This window comes from Hemicordylus capensis, chromosome 6 (genome assembly GCF_027244095.1).
Source record: "Hemicordylus capensis ecotype Gifberg chromosome 6, rHemCap1.1.pri, whole genome shotgun sequence".
Lineage (NCBI taxonomy): Eukaryota > Metazoa > Chordata > Lepidosauria > Squamata > Cordylidae > Hemicordylus > Hemicordylus capensis.
This window is the reverse complement of record NC_069662.1, coordinates 18,196,216-18,221,970: the sequence shown is the minus strand read 5'-3', so window position 1 is coordinate 18,221,970 and position 25,755 is coordinate 18,196,216. Positions and strand designations below refer to the sequence as shown.

The 25,755-nt window shown below is 45.9% G+C and overlaps 1 protein-coding gene across 1 annotated transcript; it reads right to left on the bottom strand.

Annotated features, from left to right (window-relative positions):
• Positions 1 to 776: 776 nt before the first annotated feature.
• Positions 777 to 23,542, bottom strand: U2AF2 (U2 small nuclear RNA auxiliary factor 2). The gene is made up of 12 exons (XM_053262178.1): positions 23,147 to 23,542; positions 18,572 to 18,707; positions 16,331 to 16,360; positions 15,698 to 15,801; positions 14,347 to 14,498; positions 12,071 to 12,187; positions 9,739 to 9,877; positions 9,521 to 9,600; positions 8,355 to 8,477; positions 4,776 to 4,862; positions 2,947 to 3,195; positions 777 to 1,307 (listed from the first exon to the last, which is right to left on the bottom strand). Exons 1-12 carry the CDS (start codon positions 23,193 to 23,195, stop codon positions 1,173 to 1,175), a joined length of 1,401 nt encoding a protein of 466 aa, XP_053118153.1. The 5' UTR covers positions 23,196 to 23,542; the 3' UTR covers positions 777 to 1,172.
• Positions 23,543 to 25,755: the final 2,213 nt, after the last annotated feature.

The following is a 25,755-nucleotide window of genomic DNA, read 5'->3' as shown; positions in this document are numbered from 1 at the left end:
ATTAGCGGTACATCAGAAATTACTGCTAGGTCTTACTTTCGGGGAAACAGGGTAAATGTGTATAGGACTAAACTGTAAGAGAGAAATCCTTTTAAGCTCATTATCTTTAGCAAAGGTACCATTTTGTTACAGCCTACGTCAGCTATAGTGATGGAACTGCAGGTCCTCTGCTAAAGTCAAAAAGCAGCAGCAAGGAAACCCTAGTTCTGCACCCAAAGACGAGGAATTCTGCAACCTGTAGAAATTATGAACATTAACATGATTTATCGGACTTTGTGTTTTCTGCTGCCGCCGCCGCCACTGCCGCCACCATCATGGACAGGAGGAGGAAGAAGCTATAAAAAGGCACAGAAGTGATTACTGGAAATGATAATCAGAAATTCCTCTAGTTTCTGGTAGTCTCACTCTGCATTGCACACACACTTTCAAGCATGTGTTTGTGCCATAAGGGCTAGAATCTTGCTTTCAAGTGAAAGTTAAGATTCTTGGGAATTCTAAGGCTTTCCTATACTTTTGAAAAATCCAGAATACACAATCTTGTACTTTAGCATTCCAGTCAATCCAGGGACATGAATGACAGTACCTTACAACAACAGCACAGCAGGAGAAAAGTTAATGTGTGTGGCTTTGTCCATTAACTCACTGATGTACTGAGGGAAGATCATGAGCTACCAAAGTCTGCCAGAACCATCCTAGACGGTACACACATGTCCATGTTAGCTCACAAGCCAAGATTAAAAACCAAAAAAAGAGGAAGATTCCTAACTGACACCAGGGAATTGGAAAAAATGTTTATTTATGAGAGACAATGCTAGAGAAATAGTTGTCCATACACACAGCGCAGAGGAAAGGAAAATACAACAAAATGGGCCTGTTTTTTTGAGAGCAAAATTCCTCTTAGCAAAAAATCAGAAACATCACAGAGAGGGAACGCGAAATATGGGGATAAGAGACAACGTTTCTACTACAGAGTAACCATTACAGGGAAACTGTGGGGGGTTGGGTGGGCTGGTGGCAGGGATAGAAAAGGATGGGATTGGGACAGTTGGAGAAAAAAATACAGGAGATTTTGGCCATAAAATATAAACAGGCTACGCTGCTAAAGGAGCCTCTCTGGCCAGCGAGCTGCCCCTGCCCCCTCAAATACCCCTTGGGTCTGGCTCAGAGCTGGACTACCAGAAATCTCGGCGATGGTAGGAATCAGGGTCGCAGTACTTGGTCACCACGACCCGGTTAGCAAACTTGCGGCCAGTCAAGCCTTGCATGGCCTTCTGACAGTCAAAGACAGATGTGAACTCCACGAAGATCTACAACAGAAGGGGAGGAGGTGGAAGATTAATAATGCACCCAGCTTCTTCTATACTGCAAGTTTCAGAAGCTGAAGGGATAAACAACTGGAGGAGCAAGAATTGGATCTGAACCTCCATCTACAGGCAGCCAACATGGGCAAAAGAGGGCTTGTGTGCACAGAAGGTAATTGAGCCAAAAGCACTTCTATGACAGCATATCTGCCCTTCGCAAAGTACTGAAGCATGACTGGTTTATTATCTGGGCTGAAAACCTCTCAATATATGCATTGAGAAATTGACCACTGGAATTCTATACTGGTCTTTTGCAGTTCTAAAAGCTGTGTTTATCTTGATCAGTCTAACTTCACTGAATGAGAGTAACAGAGTATCTTGGACATTTAAGGAATCCACTGAATTTCACTCTTCTTCCTGTTTCTCCTCAAGAGCTCTGGCTGCCAAGTCCGCTCAACAGACTAGACTCTAGGAAGTTATTTCTAAACACTTTTAAGAATCAACATAAACACTTCACAGCCCACTGTCTTTTCAATCCTGCTTTATAGTTGGGAATACCAAGTCTCAACAGTGGCAGGAACGAGGGCTGCAGCATTTGGTAACTACAACCCACAAAGCCTTTCCTGGACCGCCCAAGCCTCACTCAGGAAGAGCAACTGGCTGCCAAGTTGTTGTACTCTGCTCTATCCTCATTGTTTTTTGAAGGGCTGTCTTTCCTCTTACTTTTGCATTCCAGCCAGCATTTGTATCCCACTAGTGCTAAATACAGGTGAAACTCGGAAAATTAGAATATCGTGCAAAAGTCCATTAATTTCAGTAATGCAAATTAAAGGTGAAACTGATATATGAGATAGACGCATTACATGCAAAGCGAGATAAGTCAAGCCTTAATTTGTTATAATTGTGATGATGATGGCGTACAGCTCATGAAAACCCCAAATCCACAATCCCAGAAAATTAGAATATTACATGGAACCAAGAAGACAAGGATTGTAGAATAGAACAATATCGGACCTCTGAAAAGTATAAGCATGCATATGTATTCAGTACTTGGTTTGGGCCCCTTTTGCAGCAATTACTGCCTCAGTGCGGCGTGGCATGGATGCTATCAGCCTGTGGCACTGATGAGGTGTTATGGAAGACCAGGATGCTTCATTAGCGGCCTTCAGCTCTTCTGCATTGTTTGGTCTCATGTCTCTCATCCTTCTCTTGGCAATGCCCCATAGATTCTCTATGGGGTCAGGTCAGGCGAGTTTGCTGGCCAATCAAGCACAGTACACTGTATACTTTTCAGAGGTCCGATATTGTTCTATTCTACAATCCTTGTCTTCTTGGTTCCATGTAATATTCTAATTTTCTGGGATTGTGGATTTGAGGTTTTCATGAGCTGTACGTCATGATCATCACAATTATAACAAATTAAGGCTTGACTTATCTCACTTTGCGTGTAATGCGTCTGTCTCATATATCAGTTTCATCTTTTAATTTGCATTACTGAAATTAATGGACTTTTGCACGATATTCTAATTTTCCGAGTTTCACCTGTAAATGTTTAGCATGCGACTGCACATCATCACAGCTCCTAGGCTAGCTTGCTGCTCTACACCTAGCTAATTCCCCACCAGGCTGAGCAACTGCCAAGTACCTTGCCGCAGCCAGGCACCTCAACGCCATCCACAGGCCGGGGGATCTCGATGGACTTGACGACTCCATACTTGCTACACTCGTCACGCACATCCTCGACAATCTCCTCATATTCCTCATCATCCAGGAGCTCCTCGGGCAGTACCATGTTCATGAGGCAAAGCACCTCGGTGGGGTGACCACCCATCTGCACCTGTGAGCTCATCAGGCCCGGTACTTGCAGTGTCACTGGGGTCTGGTTTATTGTGCTCTATGGAACAGGGGTGGGGGTGGGGAAGAGAAGGAACAGGAGATCAATGCCACAGTCAACCCCTTCTGCATCTCTACTACAGTTTGCCTGAAGACATATCCTTTGAATTTCCATATAATCTCTGTACCCAGGAAAATCCTGTTCCGAGGACTCTAACTCAAGAATCCTGCCTTTTTTCAACCTCCATTGAACCAACATCCATTAGACTAGTGGGTTAGAAGAATCAGTTTCCTTTTGGTCAACAGCGAGGAAGGCATCTCCTGTTTCCAGTGATGGGCAATTAACACCACCAAGGGTCCTCTCTTGTGGTTCTGATATATCAAGATGTTAGCAAGTGATTCTTGAGAGCTTCAGAACTTTAGCCTGTCTTTAAAGCACTGACTCCAAAATGTGTCCCCCATCCTCGACATGCACGGCTCAGTTATGCCAAATGGCAAAGTGACAACCCATCAGGCATGTGCAAGCCAAATCAATTCAAGCTGGGCTCGACATTGAACTGGCCCAGTTTGGGTGCTCCAAGTTTGGACTGGACCCTGGTTCTAAGAACCAGTTCAGGTATACTTGTAAAGGGGAATCTGGTGAAGGTTCCCTTTTACAAGTAAAGAGGGGATTCCCTAACATAAGGCTGGGGGGCAGGGAGCAAGAGAACCTTGAATCTAAAGCCCATGGAGGCAGCTCCTCCAAGCCCTCTGCTAGCCTCCCAAATGATAGCCTGGGCTGGATGCGGCCTGGAGCTATCGCTCCCTGCAGACTGTCCACCAGCTGTGGCTTTAAATTAAAGGTACTTTTGCTTCCCCACTTTATGTTCGGGAATTCCTCTTTACAAGTATACCCACAAACCGGTTCGTCCGAGCCTGAAGCTGGACAAACCGATTCTGTGCACATCCCTACAACCCATGTTCTCCTAACCGAAGCAATACGGGTGGTTGTGCATGCGTGCGTGTGCGTCTCCATCCATCCTCCCTCCCTCCGGGGCTCTTTAATGCATACTGTGGCTGTGTGCACATTTTGTCTAGATCTGTTCAACACTGGAATGAGAACATTATTGCCTTTGTTACACTGAGGCAGATTTGGAAAGGCTTTTTTATTCACTTGAGAGACTGCCTGTGTTCAAGTTTGAGAACTCAAGTCCCTGCCCAAGAGAGAGAATAGAAACCCTTAAGAAGAGAAAGCAGGAATTCTGATGGATCAGACAAAAGGCCCATCTAGCTTAGCATTCTGTTTCCCACAGCAGCCAATCAGATGCTTCTGGGAAACCCACATGCAGGATATGAATGCAACAGCCCTCCCATGCTGTTGCTCTGCAGAAAATGGCAGTCAGTGGAATACTCTTTGGAACCTGGAGAATCCATATAGCCATCATAATAAATACTGCACCTACTGATAGATCCATCCAATGATAGACCTTTTTTCCTAACCAAGTTGGATCACTGGATCCCAAGTGTTGGGAATGTCCCTTCACTATTGTATGTGTAGATGGCTCATCCCTCCTCCACACCCAGATGAACATGTTTGCAGGAGAGCTCACTCCCCTCAAGCTCTGCTCCCACCCCTTCCTCCTAGCCCTCTTCCTTCCTCACCAGAGTAGCGTTCTTGGCTCCCACGCTGGCTCTCTGCACCAGCAGCTTCTTGTCGCCCAGCTGCATGCCATTCAAGCCCGCGATGGCCTGTGAGGGCAGAAAAAAGTGAATCCAGACACTTCAAAACTTGAGCCTCCAAGGCCGCCAACCATACACCCACTCCACCCTCTACCCCACTTCCAAAAGCCCCCACACATTCACACACAGGAAGGTGGTCTCTTCCCTGCCCCCTTCCCACCAGACTCCTACCTGAACTGCACTGCCATGGAGTGAACACCATATTTGGCTTAGTTACCTGCCGGGGCCCAAATGGGCAGAGTAGCAAAAGGATTTTTTTTAAAAAAAACACAACAACAGTAACGTCATGTTGGTGGGTCAACAAGGACTGTCTGCATGAAGGAGAAAGGGCAGAGGTGAGCTTTCAGCTAAACGCTGTTAGAGACAGAAAATCGAGGAGGGACAAGACTCTTCCCAGAACATCAGCAGTATAGCTCTGGGGTCACCACCACATTTTGAGAGTTCATTTATTCTCCACTCCCGAGAACAGGTTTACCTTCCACCAGCCCAGTTCTGGCAGATAATTATTTCCTAGAACATTCTCACAAACTCTCTATAGTACTGCAGGCTTCACATATTCAAGAAATGTTTTCCAACCAAGCTCTCTCACAGAAAATGTCAACGCCGAACAACTCAATCACTGCAATGCAAGAATAATCCCACTTTGGGGGACCATAGATTGTCATCTGCCTCTGTTGCACAGTGTCTACAAGCAAGCAAACCCCAAGGAGTGCAGGCTCTCAAGTGTCTTCACTCAAAATGATTCAGGACACACAGCTGGTCTTGGCCACAGATGGACAAGATTCAGGTTAAACCTCAGCTTGGCTGCAGATTCATTGGCTGACCTGAGAAGTCATGATCTTAAGCTCATTGCTCTGGGCTGTGTGAATTCCAAATAAAGATAATCCAGTGTCTACAGAATCTCAGTTCTTTCAAAGGGGCAAACATTTCTGGCCATGTATTTTTTCCCATTAAGAGCTTGAGAATGGGTGGACAGGTATCTTCTGAGAGCTCAAAAACCAGAGCAGAGGATAGGCACACTTTCCAGTACTTTCCAATAGCAGACACCAGTGTCTTGCACAAAGAGTCACTCACTCGCACGTACCTGTCCCCTGTCTTCCTCATTCATATGGCCTAAGCCAGAGATTCCCAACCCTGAGTCCCCAGATGTTGTTGGACTACAACTCCCATCATCCCAGACACAAAGGCCTTGGCTGGGAACCACTGGCCTAACCCTAAACTCTCTACATTTGCCCCTCCCTCGATGCACTTTGCCACCAAAGATCTTGCCAAAGAGAGTTATTTGAAACCCTAAATTTATGAAGTGGGATCACACCAACTGAATGTATACATACACAAGATATTTTTGCAGAGTATAGAACTTCGGTTCTTTAGGGGCACAAAACATCCAGCTCTATCAACATCTCAGCTGTAAAATGGGAATCAGTTACAAATCTAATAGTACAGAGACTAGTTTGGGACAACAGACAGTAATTGGTTTGGATACATTAGTCCTGGGTTCCAAGCTCGTCTCAGGCATGAAGTATAATCCCATTCAAAAGGATGGATTGGCAGGATAAAATGAGGTCTTGTAAAGTACATTGTGAACTGAATCATTAAAAGCTAAAGGTCAATGCAGAGTATTTAAAAGGATTTGAGGGAGAAGGCTGTTTATTTCTATTCTCACATCCAAAATGTTGAAAATTATATTGCTGCTTTTTAAGAACTTCAGGCAGGGCACAGAGGGGGAACCTCTGTTGAAATAACTCTGGATTGGTTCACATGGCCATCATTTCAATTTTTAGATTTCTCACCAAGTTCCCACTTTTACATGTCTATTATGACGACTGAATGGCAGGAGCATACAGCATGTGGTTTTATCATACAGCATGTTCCTATTTGTTGAGCGGAGCAGAGCGGGTGGCGGGCAGGGGACACTTCTCAGGAGATGCTGCCAAAAGCATTAAAATAGATTTTCCTTGCCTGGAGGATCATGACTCCTGATCAGCACACAACACCTTCAACAACCACCAGAAACTAACCTTTAGGACTAACTTTGACATACAGAATAAACCTCTTGCTGAAGGGTTGGCTCCTCATCAACTCCAGGCCTTACTCAGCCACTCACCCCTTCATTTCAAGCTTTTCTTTAGAGAAGAAGACTATAATTTTGTTTTTTAACATACCAAGAAAAAGGCAGGCCTTTTTCAGGATGCTGAATTCCACACCAGAGACTCAATTCTGTGCTTCTGCAAGCAAACTGCAATGAGGACATGCCATCCTGCATACAGTATCATATTTAGAAAGGGCCATCTGCTTACAATTCTGTCTCGAGGTAAATGCTTGTCTAACTTTTTCTTGGAAACCTCCAGGAGTTTCCACAACCTCCTTTTGCAACTTGTTCACTGAATGTTTAGAGTTAGGATGTTTATCCTAACATCTAAACCAAACCTGCACGTGGTTTATATAAAGTTTGCTGTCCCACCCTCACACCTGGCATGAAATTTAGGTCTCCTTTGGAATGTCCATGAATTGTCATCGTGCCTCCTCAATTCTGCCCCGCCCCACACACCAGAAGTCCAATTTGATTATGGATATCTACACCAATATTTCAGCTCTCGCTAAAATCTCCTACCATTCTCCTTAATGCAGAGAGACCAAAGGAGGGAAGGGGGGTGGAGTGTGGGAACACAAAAAACTTCCCAAGTAGCATATGGGAAGAAAGATTGCGCGGGATGGGAAGACACACGTATCCACACACACTAACAAAGGCACTCAGTTACAAGAGACATGCATAACCCTTATGAGCTCAACCCAGAAACAAGAGCTTGCGCTCGGCATGCAAAGTTACCACCAACACTCTCCGTACCCTATAGGGATCTGTGGGGTGTTTCATCTCTACCACAGGTCCCCCCTCTCCAACAGGGGCAAGGGGAAACTGGGGTACTTTTCCTTTAGTTGAAGCACATACGTCAATACTTGCATTTCACAACTCCTGCTGGAGTCAGCAAGCAGAGCGCGTCTGCAGTTAAGGGCCTGTTCCACCTCCTCCCGCTGTAACACAGAGCACAGCGGGAGAAAGGAAACACTGTTATCAAGAGTATGGGATGGAGAATTCGCTTGGGGTGGGGGTGGGGGGTAATGGGCAGAATGCGCTACGGACCCGGCTCTTCCCTGGCTGGTGAGGGGAGGGCTTCTTACCGGCTCTCGGTCGGGCACGGCGGCCGGGGTCTTCGCAAAAAGGCCGAAGCCTTCTCCGACTAACATTCGGGGAGAGTTGTTGTTTTTTTGGGGGGAACAAAAAGCAGAAGTGATCAGAACACTAACTCGATGGTGTCTGCCGCTAAGTCAGCAGCTGTGCTGTAAAGGAGAGAAAAGCTGGCGCCCCCTAGAGGGGAGGAGGAGAGAAAAAAACACCCCACCTGCTCAGAGGACAAAGAACCCCCCTCATCCCACGGGCAGATCAGTGGGCCGCTGCGGAGCAAAAATATAGAGAGGACAAGAGAGGGAGGCTGGCCCTACCTGGTCTGTGACGTTGATGTCCACATATTCACAAAAGGCATAACCTTTTGACAGGCCAGTGGCACTGTCCTTCACCAGGTTGAAAGCCTTCAGGGGCCCGAAAGAGGTGAGCAGCTCCTTGACCTGATACCAGAGGAGAAAGAAGGGGGTTAGCAACAGACACCATGCTACCACAAACTGAACAAGTAAATGTCTGTGGTGGTGTGGTCTGGCGACAGGGGGAAGGAGAAAGAGGAAAGAAATCGCTTCATTTGTGTAGCAAGCCATTATTACTACTACTACATTTTATATCCTGCTCTTCCTCCAAGGAGCCCAAAGCGGTGTACTACATACTTGAGTTTCTTTTTCACAACAACCCTGTGAAGTAGGTTAGGCTGAGAGAGAAGTGACTGGCCCAGTCACCCAGCTAGTATCATGGCTGAATGAGGATTTGAACTCGGGTCTCCCCGGTCCTAGTCCAGCACTCTAACCACTACACCATGCTACAGCCATGCAAGCCCTCTAGTCCAAGGACACATAAAGGCACTTTACAGGATTATCGTTAGGAGAGGACAAGTGCCCTATCCTAGTTTGGGAGCTGTGCATGCACCCGTTTTGCAATTGTGTGTGAGGGAAACAACATAGTAAGGGGGGGGAAGTGACCATCTGGGAGAGGAGAGCTGGGTCCTAGCCAGCCATTTACTGAGGTAGGAGGAATTACCATCCAACCCAGCTCCTTCCTCCCTGGTGATTCCTCCTACCTCAGTAAACGGCTGGCTAGGACCCAACTCTCCTCTCCCAGATAGTCACTTCCATCCTCTCTGATCTTGCCGTTTCCCTTGCACATTATCACAAAACAGGTGCATGTAGAGCTCCTGAACTAGGTTAGGACAAGTGTCCTACCCTAATTATAGTAATGTGAACTTATAGTTTAAAAAAAAACTAGACTACAAGGATTTCATTTGTGCCCTTCCCCCCCACACCCAGTGCACACAGAGTTTAAGCATTATGCATAGCAAAGATGAGAGAGGGCGTTCCCCATGAAATGCAACTGAAAGGGAGACTTTGAGCCACAAATGTCCAGGCTTCTGTTCAAGAGTGTAGAGGCAGGGGGAGGAGAAACATGGGTGATCCGTCAAGAGTTCCTTGGTATTTTTTCTTATTGCTCCTTCTGCTCCTGTACTCACCTGATCATCATTAAGGTAATTCGGCAGACCCCCAATAAAAAGCTTGTGAGCAGAATCTGGAACCACTGTAGACACCACACCTGTGACAGACACAAAAAGCAAACATAAATACGGGAATATCTGGGGTCAGCCATATTTTCAGATCACATCCAACTGTCCCCATTTTTTTTTGGTCCATTGTTATTAAGGGAAGAGGTGGCTATGTAATCAAGGCTCACCTGGAACATAGACTGAGGGGTTTTCAGACATGCCAGGAAGCGGCTGGTAATCATGGGGGCGTCTGATCTTCAGTGACTGTCCCTGGAAAATAATCCCATCAAAGGCCATAGCCTGGGTAGTTTCATCCACAGAGCGAAACTGCAGCAGAAAGAGACAAAAAGGGGAATCATTAATGTGTTGGTGGTTAGACATCTTATCTTAATGGTCACTGTTCAAAAATAGCACCCCAGTGGTCAATCCCAATGGTCAAAAACAGCATCAAGATGGAGCACATCCTGGTGACCAGCTGCTGACACTTGCCATCTTTTTGCCTCTAGAATAGGCCAGGGAATTACCACATGTCATGCCACGCAGTCTTTCCCCTTCTCATTCTAGACCTTTTAAAAAGCAGAAAGTGGCCCTATGACCTGATGCAGGGTTATTTCTTCCCTCATCCTAATGGCAAACATACGGTGAGTAGCGACAGCTGGCCCCTGTGAAAGCTGCTGCTCCTGAATTTTATTTTATTTTTTAAACCAGACACAGACACACTCTCCAGCACAGGCAAATACTTTTTAGGGGGCAAGTTGTGGGGAGGGTGGCTAAAAAGGCTGAGTCAGAGGAATCAAAGAATGGTGGAAAGGGCAGGATCCTTGAGTTGTTATCTAAGCCAAATGCTACCCTACTCCTCAGGTGGAAAATTTGCACTGAAGAAGTCCCATGCTGTAGATCACTTAGATCATTAAATTCCAATGTAAACTGGACATAAAAGCAATGCACTGCGGCCTCAAAATGTCCAGCCTCCAGAAAGAGCTATCTGCATTGTCTCTAGGCCTCTCCCACTTGTCAGTGCAAAGAACAAGTGAACTCTTGTCCCATTCAGAGTTTTCTACCACATGCATGAAAGGCTGCTGTTAGGAGCCTCCCCTCCTACCAGTCTATAATATTGCTTTTTCCAACCAATTTGCACCTTGCCCCCGCCACTGAGAACTTTCCAATTCTTACATTATCTTGGGTTCTTTCAATCGTGAATCTGTACCTCAAGCCCAAATTAAAGGTTATCTGGCCAAGCTCTTTCCTTTAAGGCATGATTTGTGAGAAACCATTCTTGAATCCACATGTTCCTCAGGCAAGATTGTTTCTTTTTCTAGAAAGGCCTTTGGTCCTCTCTGTAAACTATCTTTTGAAAACAAAAACCCATGAACCTCCTGGGAGGGTCCAGGAGAATTCTTTTCTAGAGATTTCCAATTCTAAAACCAGAACACTGAAATTCTGCAATCACTGAAACTTCAGTTTGGACAACTGGCATACTATTATCAAACTCAAAACATGGCCTCCTCTTACTGATATAAACAGAGCGTAAGAGAATATCTTAAATAGGATGGCTCCAAGCCAGGCTTCAGAGCTCAAAAGCATGCATGGGATTTTTTTGATGAAAAGTGCTTAAGACTGCAAATGGAAAGAATCTTTGTCATGACTCCTACCAGAGCCAGAGGAGGAGTGGGGAAGTTCACTGGGGTTGATTTCTTGCCTGTAAGAGATTCAAAGTAGGCTGCCACTATCCACTTTATTTTATTTTATTGTGGGACAAACCACTCTTTCCACATAAAGAGTGGTTTATTTCCTGGAGGAGGTTAAAGTGGCAAAACCATCCCAAAAAAGGCTGAGCAGACCTAGGCCTTCAAAGGCAAATGACTAAGGCAGACCCAAAGTGAAGAGTAGCACACTTCATCAACTTTATTATTAGATTAAAAGAAAAAGGTATGCAATAAGAACAATTGCCTTTTCATAAAACTGATTGTAAGAGAGTTTTCATTAACCTGGCAATACAGCTTCCAAGCAATCAGTAAAGAAAAATACTTCCCTCATGCATCGAACTGACTTGTTCCTAACATTACTTACAGGCCTTCCCATTTCCCCAGCAGCTCTCAGCCCCTGCTTCCTCAGGCCCTCCTTGGACAGAAGAGACCAAAACTTTCTCCTCTCCGATAGGTGGCTGAGTGTGTAGTTCCCACCCAGTCCTCTGGATTGGTCCTTCTGCTTTGAATTTCCCAGGCTTTTTTCCTTATTAGGAAAGGCCCACCCTCCCAGCAGTTGTTCTAAGTGAGGCCTAATCCTCCCTCAAAGCTTTCCCAGCACTATAATCTTCCTTCTTCTCCAAACATATCTAGTCCATTGAAAGTCACAGATACTCTCATGTCTTGAATCCTGGTTTTAAAAGGTTGCCCTATTAAAGTTCCTCACAATCATGAGGACTAGCAATTGCTCTTTTAGTAAAACTGACTCTGTATGTAAAAGCATACCCCTTGTCTGAAGTACCCTTCAACTCCACATATCACTGCCTCCACTCACCTCCAAAAATGCAAAGTTCTTATCCTGGTTGATCTGCACAGCCAAAACAGGGTTACCAGGAGCCTGAGTAAGACCACCAAGGCGCATCTGAGCATTGAAGAAATCCATCATAGCCTCCTGTTGGGGTCAAGGGAAAGGGAAGTGATAGAGAGTGATAAAGAGAAAGTGATAAAAGGGTAGAAGCACAAGATAGGCTGGAAGAGCTCTCAGAACCACAAACCGATTACAAAGCAAAACTGCCTACTTGCCTGTACGATGGTAGCACACTTTGAGGCTACGCACAGGATTGAAGTCCCACACACTATTCACTTTAAAGAGAAATGGAAAGAACTTTTTGCTCCTTTTTTGTTTGAAAGAGAGATTTAAATGATGACCACTCATTTTTGTATGCTGCTTTTGGCATACTTCTCATCCCCACCCTGACATCTGTTTTTCTTGAATCCCATTCCACTACAGTCACAGATACATGCTTGACCATTTCTGCCTGAAGTATCCCATGTACCTATCAGAGAGGAGTGTGCACGGTTCGGTCCGGGCACAATAGAAAAGACCGCCGGACCGGTCTGGAGGTCCAGGGGACTGTTACTTTAAGCGGGGGGGGGGGCAGCAGTACTCACCCCCCCCCCCCCGCCGCTGGTCTTTTGAAAAATCTTCTTGGGGCGGCAGAGTTCCTCCCTGCCGCCCCTGCCCCCGTCGTTGTTTGTAGAGGCTTAAAAGAGACGAGCGCGGGCGCTGAGGAGGGCACATGCGCGCCACTAGCGCTAGTCTCTTTTAAGCCTCTACAAACAACGACGGGGGCAGGGGCGGCAGGGAGGAACTCTGCCGCCCCAAGAAGATTTTTCAAAAGACCAGCGCCAGAGGGGGAAGAGCGGGGGGTGTGTGTGTGTTAAGTACTACCACCACCCCCCGCTTAAAGTAACAGTCGTCCCCCCTGTGCCGGACCGGGGGGGCACCGGACCATGCACACCCCTACCATGTACTCAGAAGGAGAGAGAACAATCTTGATTAAGAGCAAGGAAGACTTTGATTAGCCAAGCAAGTCTTTCAAGACACACTACAAGGGCTTCATCTCAAGTAGCATAATTTAGAGGTAGGAGACTTTTGGCACTCCTGCTGTTGTTGAACTACAACTCCCCTAATCTCCAGCCAAAATAACGTGTGACTGAAGATGATGGGGTTGTGGTTCGGCAACAGCAGGAGTGCCAAAGGCTGACTACCCCAATGTAGCTTAAACTTTTTTGTAAAACAGAGTGCCTTCTCATCGGCATCATGCTGTAATTCAGCTTTACAGATCTGGATGATGTATCAAAGGAAAAGGAGAACTGGACAACTAGTAGCTTAGTAAAACTATTTCAGCTCAAACAAGTGATGCCACCAGAGGAAGGCAAAAATCCCAATCCATAATTAAATTGTTGTTTAAGAAATTAGAATAATTCCTCCCTACCCCAGGCTTGTTGAAATGCAAACATGAACAGACTGAGCTTCACCCAAGAAGAAAAACCCAGAACTGGCACTGCTGGCTGCTGCTACCGGACTGCCAGCCTCAGTCTGCAAAGTGATGTTACCCCTGTGGACAGCTATTGCCTGCTAGAAAGAAAAGCAACAGCCAACTCCTCCTGCCCTGCACCCACAGTTCCCAGACCTTCCAGAATCTTCCACAAGACACCCTTTGCCATCTTGGTGTCTCTTGTCCCTGTCACCACAGACTGAAGTATTCCTATTGACCCCAAGGCCTAAAGAATGAAAGAGCATGCAGTTATTCCAAACAGTCCCTGCTTGCATAAGCAAGAGGTAGATTAAAGCAGGACTTCGGGGGAGGAATATTTAGACCTCACAGTAAACAAGACAAAGCAAGGCTACATTTGATTTTATATACTCTATCAGCATCACTGCAGAAGCTACTCAGGGAGCCTATCCTATCTTGCCCATATGTGAAATGTTTAAATGTCAGGATCTGATTGTAATTTTAGGACCCAATGCCTCTCCTCACCATTCTGGAGTCCTGTTAGCTTTTGGGAGATGAAGAGAACTGGATTCTACAACCCAGTTGCCTCTCTTCCATTCTCAAAGTACACAGTGCAGAAACCTAAGCATGTCTCAAGGCTGACTAACCTCCAAGTCATCTTTATCTTCTCTGCTTTAATCTAGTCTATGTTTTTACTATGCGTTCCTCCCTCAAACTGAAGCTTCCAAATGAATCCACCCCTCACCACCCTCAGTTCAAGAGCAAATAACCAGTGAAATCAGAGACACATCTGAGCAAACAAAGTAGGTACCTCAGTGATTCCGAAGGGGATGTTTCCCACATAAAGACGTCGGGCTTGCCGTGTCATCTGGCTGCCAACCACTGGCACAGGAGTGGGTGTCACTGCCAGTCCATCAGGAGTCATGGTTGGCAGGAGGGCTGTAGCTGGAATCTGCCCCGCAGCTGGGAAAAAGGGGGGGGGGATACCACTAATTTCAAAACAGAGGGCCCTCTACACTGGGGTCAGCAGTCATACAAAGCTGTTGCAATATTATATGCCCAAATACTTCTAGGAAAAGAAAGCGAAAGAAGTGAAAGACCCCCTGCTAACTTGGCAAAGAGGCACCTTTTAACGTGGCAATTCTCTTTATTTAGCAGGGGGAGAGTAACTGGCCCTATCCACCCCAGCACAGTACTTCCAGTGACTGTTGCTGGTGTGTGTCTTATGTTTCTTTTTAGATTGTGAGCCCTTTGGGGACAAGGATCCATCTTATTGATTTATTATTTCTCTGTGTAAACCACCCTGAGCCATTTTTGGAAGGGCGGTATAGAAATCGAATAAATAAAAATAAAAGAAGGAATGCCATCAAGGTGTATGTGTGTGGGATAAGGAAAAGATTTTTAAGAATCACAGGAAAATCTAATAAACTAATTGTATCCCAATTTCAACACGAACAGAAATATCAATTTATCAGTCATTACTATAAATCAATTACGCCAAAGGAAGACAGACTTTAAAAGCTTTTTATGAACAGGGAAGTTCTTGATAAAGGCCAATAATCCTTTTTAAAAAAAACTTTTTTAGCATTTTTTACTTTTTTAGCATGCATGCTTACATGGGTGAGTCTTCAAAATAAAGATCCAGATTTGGGTAAAACTGAATTGGTAATCTTTTTGTTTTTAAACTTCTATGCACTTCAAATAATATACCACTCAATGAAAGGAGGATCCAGGCAAGAGCCACCTATTGAGTTGTCTGAATGGTGCAAAGGGAGCTGAGGCCTTTTAAGAAGGGCGAATATTTGCTCTCAGTGTAGTTTTATTTTATACCCTGTCTTCAACACCTAAGTTGTTGAAGTGCTTGAGGCAGCTCACAAAGTTTGAAAATCAAAATGAAAAACATTAAACTACATAAAAACTAAGCAGCAATAGGAACACACACCAAGAAAAAAAGTTTAAATATATCTCTTAAACAAAACAAAAACAAAACAAAACCAGCAAAGGAGGAAGACAGATATGCAGAAACTTGGAAGAAGGGAGAGCTCCACACAAGTAAGCCCTGCATAGGTCAACAGGAAATTTTTGTTTCCACAGACGTGTATTGTAGAGGGCAGACAGAACATAGTACTCTTGCCAGCGAAATGAAGCCAGATCAGCTCTACCTTGCATGGCTTTATACTGCATGGGTGTGATGTGTTCAAAACCTGGGGGCGGGACATCCCAGTACTTGCGAACCTTCTTCTTCTTCTCATGCCGGGGAGAACGGCTATGGAGGAAAGAAAGCAAAGAGAGGTCAGCAGGAATTGGCAGGAATTTGAGGGCGTTCACTGACTGGGGTACTAAGCAGTTTTCGCTCTAATTTTTTTCATCTGTGTGCAGAATGAGTTTCGTTCTGGGCAGTGGTATCAAGGCAATGTGTGTGCACGGATATTCAGAGTGGGGCCTTCCTGATTCAACCTGAGCGGGATCTAAAACTAACTGAGTGGAGATCAAAAAATGTGTGAGCTAGCGCACACCTTAGAGGGAATACTGGTACTGAGATGAAAGCTGTTATGTGAACTCTAAGCTGGTTTCTGTTTTGACCACCACCACAAGCTTGAGGGCCAATTCCTTTTAAAACAGTAACCCCCATGATGACTCCACAGAACACCCTAGCTGCAACAAGAAGTTTGTATTGGCAAGGGTGGGAACTGTGCCCAGAATCTGACCCCATTGCTGCGCCTCCCCCAACTCTGGCTATCTTAGTTCTGCCTCTAATGTACTTGTCAGCACAAGAGAGAACTGAGAATACTCACCTGAGGGGACCTGTGAGGTTTAGGGGTGACCTGAAAAGGAAAAACAAATTGTTTGTGCCCTTCCTTGGTGGACAAAGCAGGCCTAGGCGGCCTATTCAGAGAGGTCCAATAGTGGCATTAGGGCCCCATCTGCCTTGAGAGAGTCTGTGGGGGGCAAAGAGAGAGGGAGTAAGAGAAATTCTCCACGGACACATCACTCATCTGCTGACGTGCCAACAGCTAATTTTGTAACTAGATTCAAACGTAGAGAGGATGTGCATATATGTCCAGAGAGGCTGTTGAACACAGGAAAACAATCACTTGGGAATACTCTGTTATGTGTGAATAAGATTCTGTATTTCAGAATGAAAAGCAAAACGCTTCTCACCATAATGTTTGCAAAGCTGTGTGTTTGCATTATACACTGGAATGGCAATTGGGGGACAGGTCTTGCATTAAAAGCTCTTTGTAAGATGCCTTACTATGTTTTCTAAATTTCATGACCAAGCAGGTACCCACACACAGCCACCATCTTAGAACAGAGCCTGGATAGGACTGCCGTTCTAGGGAGCGGGGGGAGATATGTTTGTGCCTTGCATTGCTTCCACTCACTCTTCCCTGTAGTTTAATCCTTGGCCCACAGAGTGCACCAACCCTTTCATCCTTGTTCCCTAAGGCTCTGCCAATATAATCTGTCTGCCATTTCTTCTCCTACCAAGCAGAACTGATGCCAATACTACGATCCATGATGAGCATGATTTCTCCTTCACTAGCCCTCCATGCTCAGATGCAGCCCTTGGATGGTTCCCTTTCATTTCAATGAGGTTTGCTCATTTAATTTGTGAAGAGAGGCTGTTTAGGAACTTTGGATGCCAGTATAGAAAAGTGCTCTCTCTCTAGTTTGCAAGAACCTTCTTCTGGGGAAAAGGGTTTAATTCCCACCTCTTACCCAGCATAAGGGTCAGAGAGCACACCCTAAGCTTAGAAATAAGAGCTTGCTTTAGAAAATTAAGCAAAAACTACAATTTTTGCATAACAAAATGGTATAGCACAGCATAGAAGAGGGGCGACAACCACTTCCTTTCCACTTAGGTGTATTTATTTAGCCCTGTTATAGTTTCACTTTGCCCTCTTCTGCTTAGCCTGGATCCAGCTGAACATTTTGGGGGTCCCAGATTTGCTCCCTACTTTTAAGGGCCACATGTCAACTGTCATATCATTTCCATGGCTCAGTAGAAGATCTCAGAGGGAATCCTTTTCCTTTCACTGCCTTATGGACCTTTGTAAGTCTAACAACATACAAATTGTCAGCGCAAAGCCCATTGCTATCTTATGGCAGGGGGAAGAGACCCTGTCCTTCTCAATCCTACATACCAAGTATTCTAGTTGACAGACCTTAGGTGCTCCTCCACCACCACCACCTGTGGTATCTTGCCACTTTCATTATAATCTACTCAATATCTCAAAAATGGGGATTTTTCTTCTCAGATTTCAGCGTCAGCTCAAAACTGCAAAAACTGCTTTCTCAGTAAGCAGAGAATCAAGAATCTTTGCTGTAGCTATTATAATTTTAAAGAGCACACATTTCAAAGCTTGCCTAGCAACAAAGACTGAACACCTCTCCCATTGGCTGGCATGATTAGGGCATCATTGGTTAGTTCCTCCAACTATGGAGCTGGGTCTGCCACACACTCACACGCAGTCTCCTGTGCTTTTATTCATAGCTCTGTTATCAGCTGGCAGCCCCCCAAATCCCATCAGGCCTTTGGAGGTTACAGCTTTGTTTTAGGTATATGGAAGATATTCCTTCAGCCTCTCTTACTGAGCTGGACTTCCCTTTGTCTCCCCTGCCTTCTAAATCAATTTATCATCACTTTGTAGGTTAAAAAAACTTTGCCCCGACACAGGAGGCCTTTGAAAAACAAGAAGATCTCGGTCTTCATCAGGGTGTTGACTATGTAACTATTGACACACACTGAAATCCAAGGAAAAACCCCACTCAAAATTGTTGACTCTCAGTCTCTGCTGAGCTGGCCATATTATTATGCTCCCAAAGTTCTGGCTCCAAACCGCACACACCTTAATTCACCAAGTCCCAAGGTGTGCACAGAAATCCTTCCATCTACACCTCTCCGCCAATGTCAATCCCATGCTTTAAAGGTTTTGCCCAGCGTTGAGGTTCCCTGCTCAACATGGGCAAGACACTGAACCCCTGAGTTGGTGAGGAAAGGAAAGCAGAGTTCCTCAGCATATAGCCCCTACCTGCGTCTCCTGCGATCCCGTGAGACACTACGCTGGTCCCTGTTGCGTCGGTCACGGCTACGGCTGCGGCGTTTCCGGTCACGACTTCGGGAGCGACTGTGGCTGCGTTTCCGGTGCCGGTTCTCTTTGTCACGTTCTAAAGAGGAGAGTGGAAAACATGTGTGAACCACTGGCTGCTGCACAGAAATGAAAGTCATGCTTCAGGCTGCCATCCCAGGAATGCCAACTAAAAGTGTGTGGGCTGGCAATTCCAAAAGGAACGACCTCACAAAAATGGGTGTGCTATTTAGAACTCTCGTCTGCATTTAACCAGACTCCTCCCAGAATGCCTTTGCTGCAAGAGGCAAATGTCTTAAATGCTGTAACATTTGATAGCCCAATCTCAACCGGTCAGGACTGTTCAAACTCATAAATAAATAAATGCATATATATGAAAAATTGCAACTATAGTTGCCTTAAGTTATATGAAAAGAGCCTGGCAGAAGTTTGTTTAAACAAATCAATACCATACAGCAATAGGTTGTGCCTTGCAAAGGTAGGCTCTTGTTCATTGCAGAAATGGCACCTGTCAATTAGAGGAGGGAAACGGGGGCAGAAAATCCTCAAATGCCAAATCAAAACTCAACAACCAAAGTGGGTTGTGCCTATTGTAGAATATGCTTACCAAGGCTCTGGGATATGGACTTTCCCATCCCCTGTCCCATCCCCTAAACTCATCAGCTTACCCTTCACCATTAAAGACCACAGGTCATGATTAACCAACCTGAAGATGGCAAGATGAAATGTTCAAACTGCCCTTGGAAAAGGGGGCCAGCAAGGGCCAGTTTGCTCACACAGACGTGGAGACAAAGTGGGATTGCTTTGGAATTTCTCTCAATATTACTAAGTCAAGACAATTCTACACACAGTACATATATCCCAGGACCAGTTTTATGCCAGATGATACTCTTAGGGACAAGAAAAATCCCAATACTTGAACTGTTAACATGACCAGATTTGTGGGAACAGAGACAGCCCTAGTTGGATCTCTGAATAAGGGAGATGGATGAAATCTAACAGATTCCACAGCAGTGTTTCTTAATCTTGGGTCCCCAGATGCTGGACTACAATTCCCATCATCTGCATCCACAAAAGCCATGGCTGGGGATGATGGGAGTTGTAGCCCAACAACAGCCGGGGACCCAAGGTTAAGAAACTCTGTTCTATAGGGTCCAATGCTTTCCCAGGCAGCAAACATTGGGCGATCAAAAAGGATACACGACAGTAACAGCAACTCATGAAAAATATTGGAGCTTTTTGTGCATATCCAAAAATCAAACTTTCTAAAATTCAGCCATTGAAAGGTATGGACAGCATCCTGGCATCTGAGTTAAGATTCTGCTCTGAAGTGTCACTGCCTCACCATAAAGGCTGTTCAGCCCCACTGAAATAATTCATAATTTTACAAATTTAAGATATCAGCATCAAGCAACAGAATTCAGAAAGAACCAGACTACACAACATAAAGATGACAAACATGCAAGGATCTGATCAGGAGACCCAGAGAGGACCCATGCAGCTGTACTGGAAGGGAACAATAAAAAGCACTGTTGCAGAATAACCAGTACAGAGCTAGTTTTGTGATCACACAATGCATGCATGTGTCTGTTAAGGCTCACTGGTAATAAGCATGTGCAGATTTCTGGGCTGGGGAGAACTCATGCAAAGCAGAGGTACATAACAGAGCTGGGATCTGGGATATTTCAATTTTAATATTTGTGCTAGGAAGCAATATGAGTAGAACACAATGTGGCAACCAAGACAGTTTGCTTAAGCTTCAAAGAGTGTGGCATGTTTTTATCTCTCATCCTTGCAGGCTATTTATTTTATCAAATCGGCCTATTTTTATTTGGCATAAGAATCCACTCCTGCCTTGTGCAGGGCTGTTGCAGCCACCAGAGATGTGAGGTGGAACATTTTTAATTTCTAAAATTTATACTTGGCTACTTGGTTTACACTTTATACTTGGCTACTTTTGAGATCAAGTGAAGGGAAATTAATATTGTGGAGGGTTTTGTTTTTTAAAAGAAAACCCCTCCCCCCGTATAAATAGGTCATACAACATGCCAAATCAGATCACAATCTATTTAGGGCATCAGGAACATTCAAATTGTTGTTTTTTGGAGGAAAAAATGCAAGTGTTATGCTAATGAGAACGGAATTTGCTTGGGCTTTTCCCGGAAATTTTCCCAGAAAACCCATGTCTCTGGCAACAACTAGCCCAGGAGTGCTACGTGGTCCATAAAAGTGCTTTTTCATATATAAGGCATAAATACTCCTAGGGCCATCATAGAGCTCCTGTTTCCTGCCACACTGAGTGAGTCTTTGTCAGGACATTTTACATCTAGTGAAAAGCTAATGTTGCAAATAACAGATAATGTTTGCAAAGAACAAAGCATAGTTCACTATGCTGCAGCACCTCTAAAATTTAGAAGTCAGTCCCTCCCCCCACTAACTTCTCAACGTTGTGTTACCTTCTAGGGCCCACAACCCAGCACCAACAGTATGTTGACAAGTGAATGTACAGAGATCCTTGCACACAGTCACACATGTATAACTTGCTGTAAACATGTAAGGATCTCTTGATCACAGGAATCCCACATTGATATTGGACAAAAAAGGATCTCCCTGGAACACCCCAACACCAAACCATGCAAGAAAAGAAACAAACACCACCTTTTTCTGAGCTTCTGCTTCCCAAATCCCATCACCACTGACAGGGCACAAAATCAATACAGGCATTGCCTGATGGAGGCAGAAGGCACTACATGTCTCAGAATTCTATCCCTCTCTGGAACTTCACGCCCACCACCTAGTTTTAAGAGTCTATTCTATTCTGATTTAAGTAACTGCCACAAATTTCACTTGCATATACCTGCATATACCAGTTCCTTATACCAAAACATTTGCCATAAACAGCCATGATCAGTTAATTGTTTTCACGCACTATTACTTACATTAAATGATGCAAGATCAAGAATTAAATTCCAAATTAAACTATATTAAACACTACACTAGCCTTATATGCAGCCCTTTACAAGTCTTGAGAAATCAGTTCCTGAAAAATATAGGTCTGTGGAAAATTGTGCACAAATGGTATGGACGTAAGGCATGTTCCCCTTCAGTAACCTCAATCTAAGCTTCTTGGAACAAGTGCATGGCAGAAATGAAGCCCTACTAGCTTGGGAGAACAGAAGTGACATACAGAAGAGCCACAAGGCTTATGGTTTTGAGAACAGAAATAGAGACTGTTTATTACATGCTACATTTATATCCTGCTTTTCTTCCATCATGGAACTCAAGGTCCCATGGTCTCCCAACTAGGCACTGACAAGACTTGGGCTGGCTTAGCTTCAAGGAGGCAGCTGCCTCCTGTGCAAATCTGGAACCATGAAGGCAGGCAAGTGTGGAGAGGGGGCTAAGAAACTAGTGTATTTATATCCAGCCCTTCCTCCAAAAAGCTTGAGATGGCCCACGCCAGGCCACTGGTCAGTAGAAACTCTCCCCTCCTCATGGCAAGGGGATGTTGAAAACTGACTGGGGTGGAGGGGCCGTGTGCTCAGCGGCCGAGCATGTGCTCTGAATGCAGCAGGTCTCAGGTTCAATCCCTGGTAGGGCTGAGACATGCCCGCTTTAGAGACCTTGGAGAGCCACGGCCAGTCAGCGTAGACTAGGTGGGCCAGTCGTCTGGCTCGGGAGGGCACCTACACAGGAGCCAGTGCTGGAGAGGCCGAAAGTAGCTCAGGGTCGACTAGTAGGTCTCTGGGTGCCTTAAACCGGCTCCGAACTGCCCACTTCTTATGGCCAGCAGTGGCCGAGACTATTGCTTTTCCCGCCCGCCACCAAGCCCGGAAAGGAAGGAAGTGGCGCGCAAGGGCCGCGAGCTCAGCAATGCCCCTGGAAAGGGCTCCCTGGGCCGCCGAGCATGTGCTGAGGCGAGGCCCTCGGGCCCTTCGCCGCCGGCCCGCCCCCGCTGATTTTGCTCCTGGCTTGGGTGGTGGGCCTTGAAGTCCTAGTGGAGAAGCAGCCCAACAAAGAGCCCCAGAGGGGGCAGAGGAAGCCCCCCCCTCTTCTTCACGCCATCCGCCTGCCCCCCCACCCCCCCAACCTAACGTGCTTTCTCCTCCTTTTCTTAGGGGTGGGGAAGAGAGAAAGTCCTTGGGAGTGTGGGGGGGGAGAAGAATTGACCACGGGCAGCCCCCCCAAAGAGCGCGCGCAGCAGCAGCAGCCCCCCCGCGCTCCCCCCCAACTGTCCCCTCAGAATCCCGCCAAATTGAACGGGGGGGGGCAAAAGCCTCGCGCTCCCGAATCATCCGCCCCCCGCACTCTTTAGGGAGTCGCAGCAGCAGCGGCACTGTCGGCCGCGTCCATTCCTATCCGCCCCCCCGCCCGACTCCAGCAGGCAGCCGCCGCGTCAGAGCAGCGTGTGGCGAGCGCAGGAGGACCCATCTCGGAGGGAGCGGCATGGAGCAGAGGCCTCCTCCTCCTCCTCCTCCTCCTGCTGCCGCCGCCGCCCCAGATCCCCTCCTCGCTCACCCTGTTTGTTTTCGTTGAGCTGCCGCTCGAACTCGTCGAAATCGGACATGGCGACGGAGGAAGGGGGAAAAGGAGGACGGTGCGGGCCCGGCGTCGCTGCTGCTACTGTTCCTGCTACAGGGGCTCAGGCTAAGCAGCTCCTCCTCACGCAGTAGGCCGCGGCGGCGCCTTCCCTTGAGTTCGGCAACTTCCGGAGGTAGCTTCGGGTGTTAACGGAAGTCCTCGGCTCTCTCCGGAAAGAGCTTTTGAAATAGGCTTGTGGGTCTCCTTGTCGTCCGCTAGGACAGTTCTATGCCTTTCTTCTTTCTTTCTTTTTTTTTTAAAGTCCTCCCAGAAGCGCTTCGAAAAGCCTAAGCCTGAGGCGGCCCTTCGGATTTTCCGGAAAGGTTCGGGTCTTTCCGTCAACGTCACTTCCTTCTCTCGAACACAAGCGAAGATATAATAATAGACTAGAGTAGCCTGTCTCAGGTTTTCTACAGGGAAGTTCCGGATTCTTTATTATTTATTCCATTTTAATACCGTCTTTCTGCCTTGACAAAGGCACCCAAAGCGGTTTACAATATTAAAAGAAGCAAATAACAGATTAATAAAATGTCTCAGGCTGTTGGTCTTTTCAGGAGCTGAGGACAAGAGCTCCCTGGCCTAGGCGCCTCCTTTCTTGCCTTATTCTCAGGGCACACTGGTCTTTCCGTACTCCTGGGAAGGTGCGGGCGGAGGAGGGTGGCTGCCCCAACAGTCCTCACAGGCCGGAGCTGGTCTCTATGAGAGGCCATGTAATGCTTTCCCATGGCCTGGGCACCTCCTTTCAATTATTGCTTGAAGCCATTCTCCCCCCCACCCGGGCTACAAGTGAAATCCACCCATAGAGACCACAGTAAAGCAACCTAGAACTTTAAGGTGACTCTCATTGAGCAGCAGGATGTCCATCAAGAAACTAAAAGCGGCAAAAACGGGTGTCATTAAAAACATGCTGTTTTTAACTCGGGCCTTGGTTTTTGTGAAAAAAATATGAACTACAGGTGAAACTCGGAAAATTAGAATATCGTGCAAAAGTCCATTAATTTCAGTAATGCAAATTAAAAGGTGAAACTGATATATGAGACAGACGCATTACATGCAAAGCGAGATAAGTCAAGCCTTAATTTGTTATAATTGTGATGATCATGGCATACAGCTCATGAAAACCCCAAATCCACAATCCCAGAAAATTAGAATATTACATGGAACCAAGAAGACAAGGATTGAAGAATAGAACAATATCGGACCTCTGAAAAGTATACAGTGTACTGTGCTTGACTGGCCAGCAAACTCGCCTGACCTGACCCCATAGAGAATCTATGGGGCATTGCCAAGAGAAAGATGAGAGACATGAGACCAAACAATGCAGAAGAGCTGAAGGCCGCTAATGAAGCATCCTGGTCTTCCATAACACCTCATCAGTGCCACAGGCTGATAGCATCCATGCCACGCCGCATTGAGGCAGTAATTGCTGCAAAAGGGGCACAAACCAAGTACTGAATACATATGCATGCTTATACTTTTCAGAGGTCCGATGTTGTTCTATTCTTCAATCCTTGTCTTCTTGGTTCCATGTAATATTCTAATTTTCTGGGATTGTGGATTTGGGGTTTTCATGAGCTGTACGCCATGATCATCACAATTATAACAAATTAAGGCTTGACTTATCTCACTTTGCATGTAATGCGTCTGTCTCATATATCAGTTTCACCTTTTAATTTGCATTACTGAAATTAATGGACTTTTGCACGATATTCTAATTTTCCGAGTTTCACCTGTACATCTATGGTAAAGTAAAATTGTGCCGTCACTTGGTGTCGACTCCTGGCAACCACAGAGCCCTGTAGTTGTCTTTGGTAGAACACAGAAGGGGTTTACCATTGCCATATCCCGTGCAGGATGAAATGATGCTTTTCAGCATCTCCGTGTATCGCTGCTGCGCGATACAGTTGTTTAATGTTTCCCATAATCTGGGATACATCCCAGCGGTAATTTGAACCTGCAACCTTTTGCTCTTTAGGCAAGTTACTTCCCCAGAGAATCGTGCTTGGAGACATTTCATTCGCGATGGTGAGACCTGTATCACTCTCGTTGTTATGTATCTGTGGACACGTGCACTCCGCCGCGCATGAGCTTGGCTCCGCCCTTCCAGTTCCTTTTGCCGAGGAGAGTACGGCTGCTCCCGAGTCCGAGTCTTTTACGAGCAATTCCGCCGGAGAGTCTTCGGGTGCTTCCGGCGGCTCTTTCCTTATAACGGAGAGACCACGAGGCGACCCCCTTAGAGCCTTCGGAAAACAAATAAAGCCCCGGCCTGGACAAAGACGGGCGCAACCATCGGCCACGTGGAGGATGTGACATAAAGGGGGAAACAGGAAATTGTGGGTTTTTTTAAACCTTTTCATTCAATTCCTGCTCCTTCTTCTTTCCTATTATCTTTCCTTCACATTCTTTTCTTCCAATTTTTAATACTTTCTCCTTCCTGAGGCTCAGTGCGACTCACACTTAAAAACAACTATTCGGATCCCGCTGGTATGTTTCCCAAACTATGGGAAACACCTTTATCAGCAGGAGCGATATCGGAAGATGTTGAA

What these genes read in the sequence shown, in the direction of transcription:
- U2AF2 (XM_053262178.1), bottom strand. Translation starts at nt 23,195, where the DNA reads ATGTCCGATTTCGACGAGTTCGAGCGGCAGCTCAACGAAAACAAACAG. An exon ending in CGGGATCGCAGGAGACGCAG is followed by an intron (nt 16,361 to 18,571) that starts GTAGGGGCTATA and finishes TTTCCTTTTCAG; the next exon opens with GTCACCCCTAAACCTCACAG. An exon ending in AGGTGCCTGGCTGCGGCAAG is followed by an intron (nt 1,308 to 2,946) that starts GTACTTGGCAGT and finishes CTTCTGTTGTAG; the next exon opens with ATCTTCGTGGAGTTCACATC.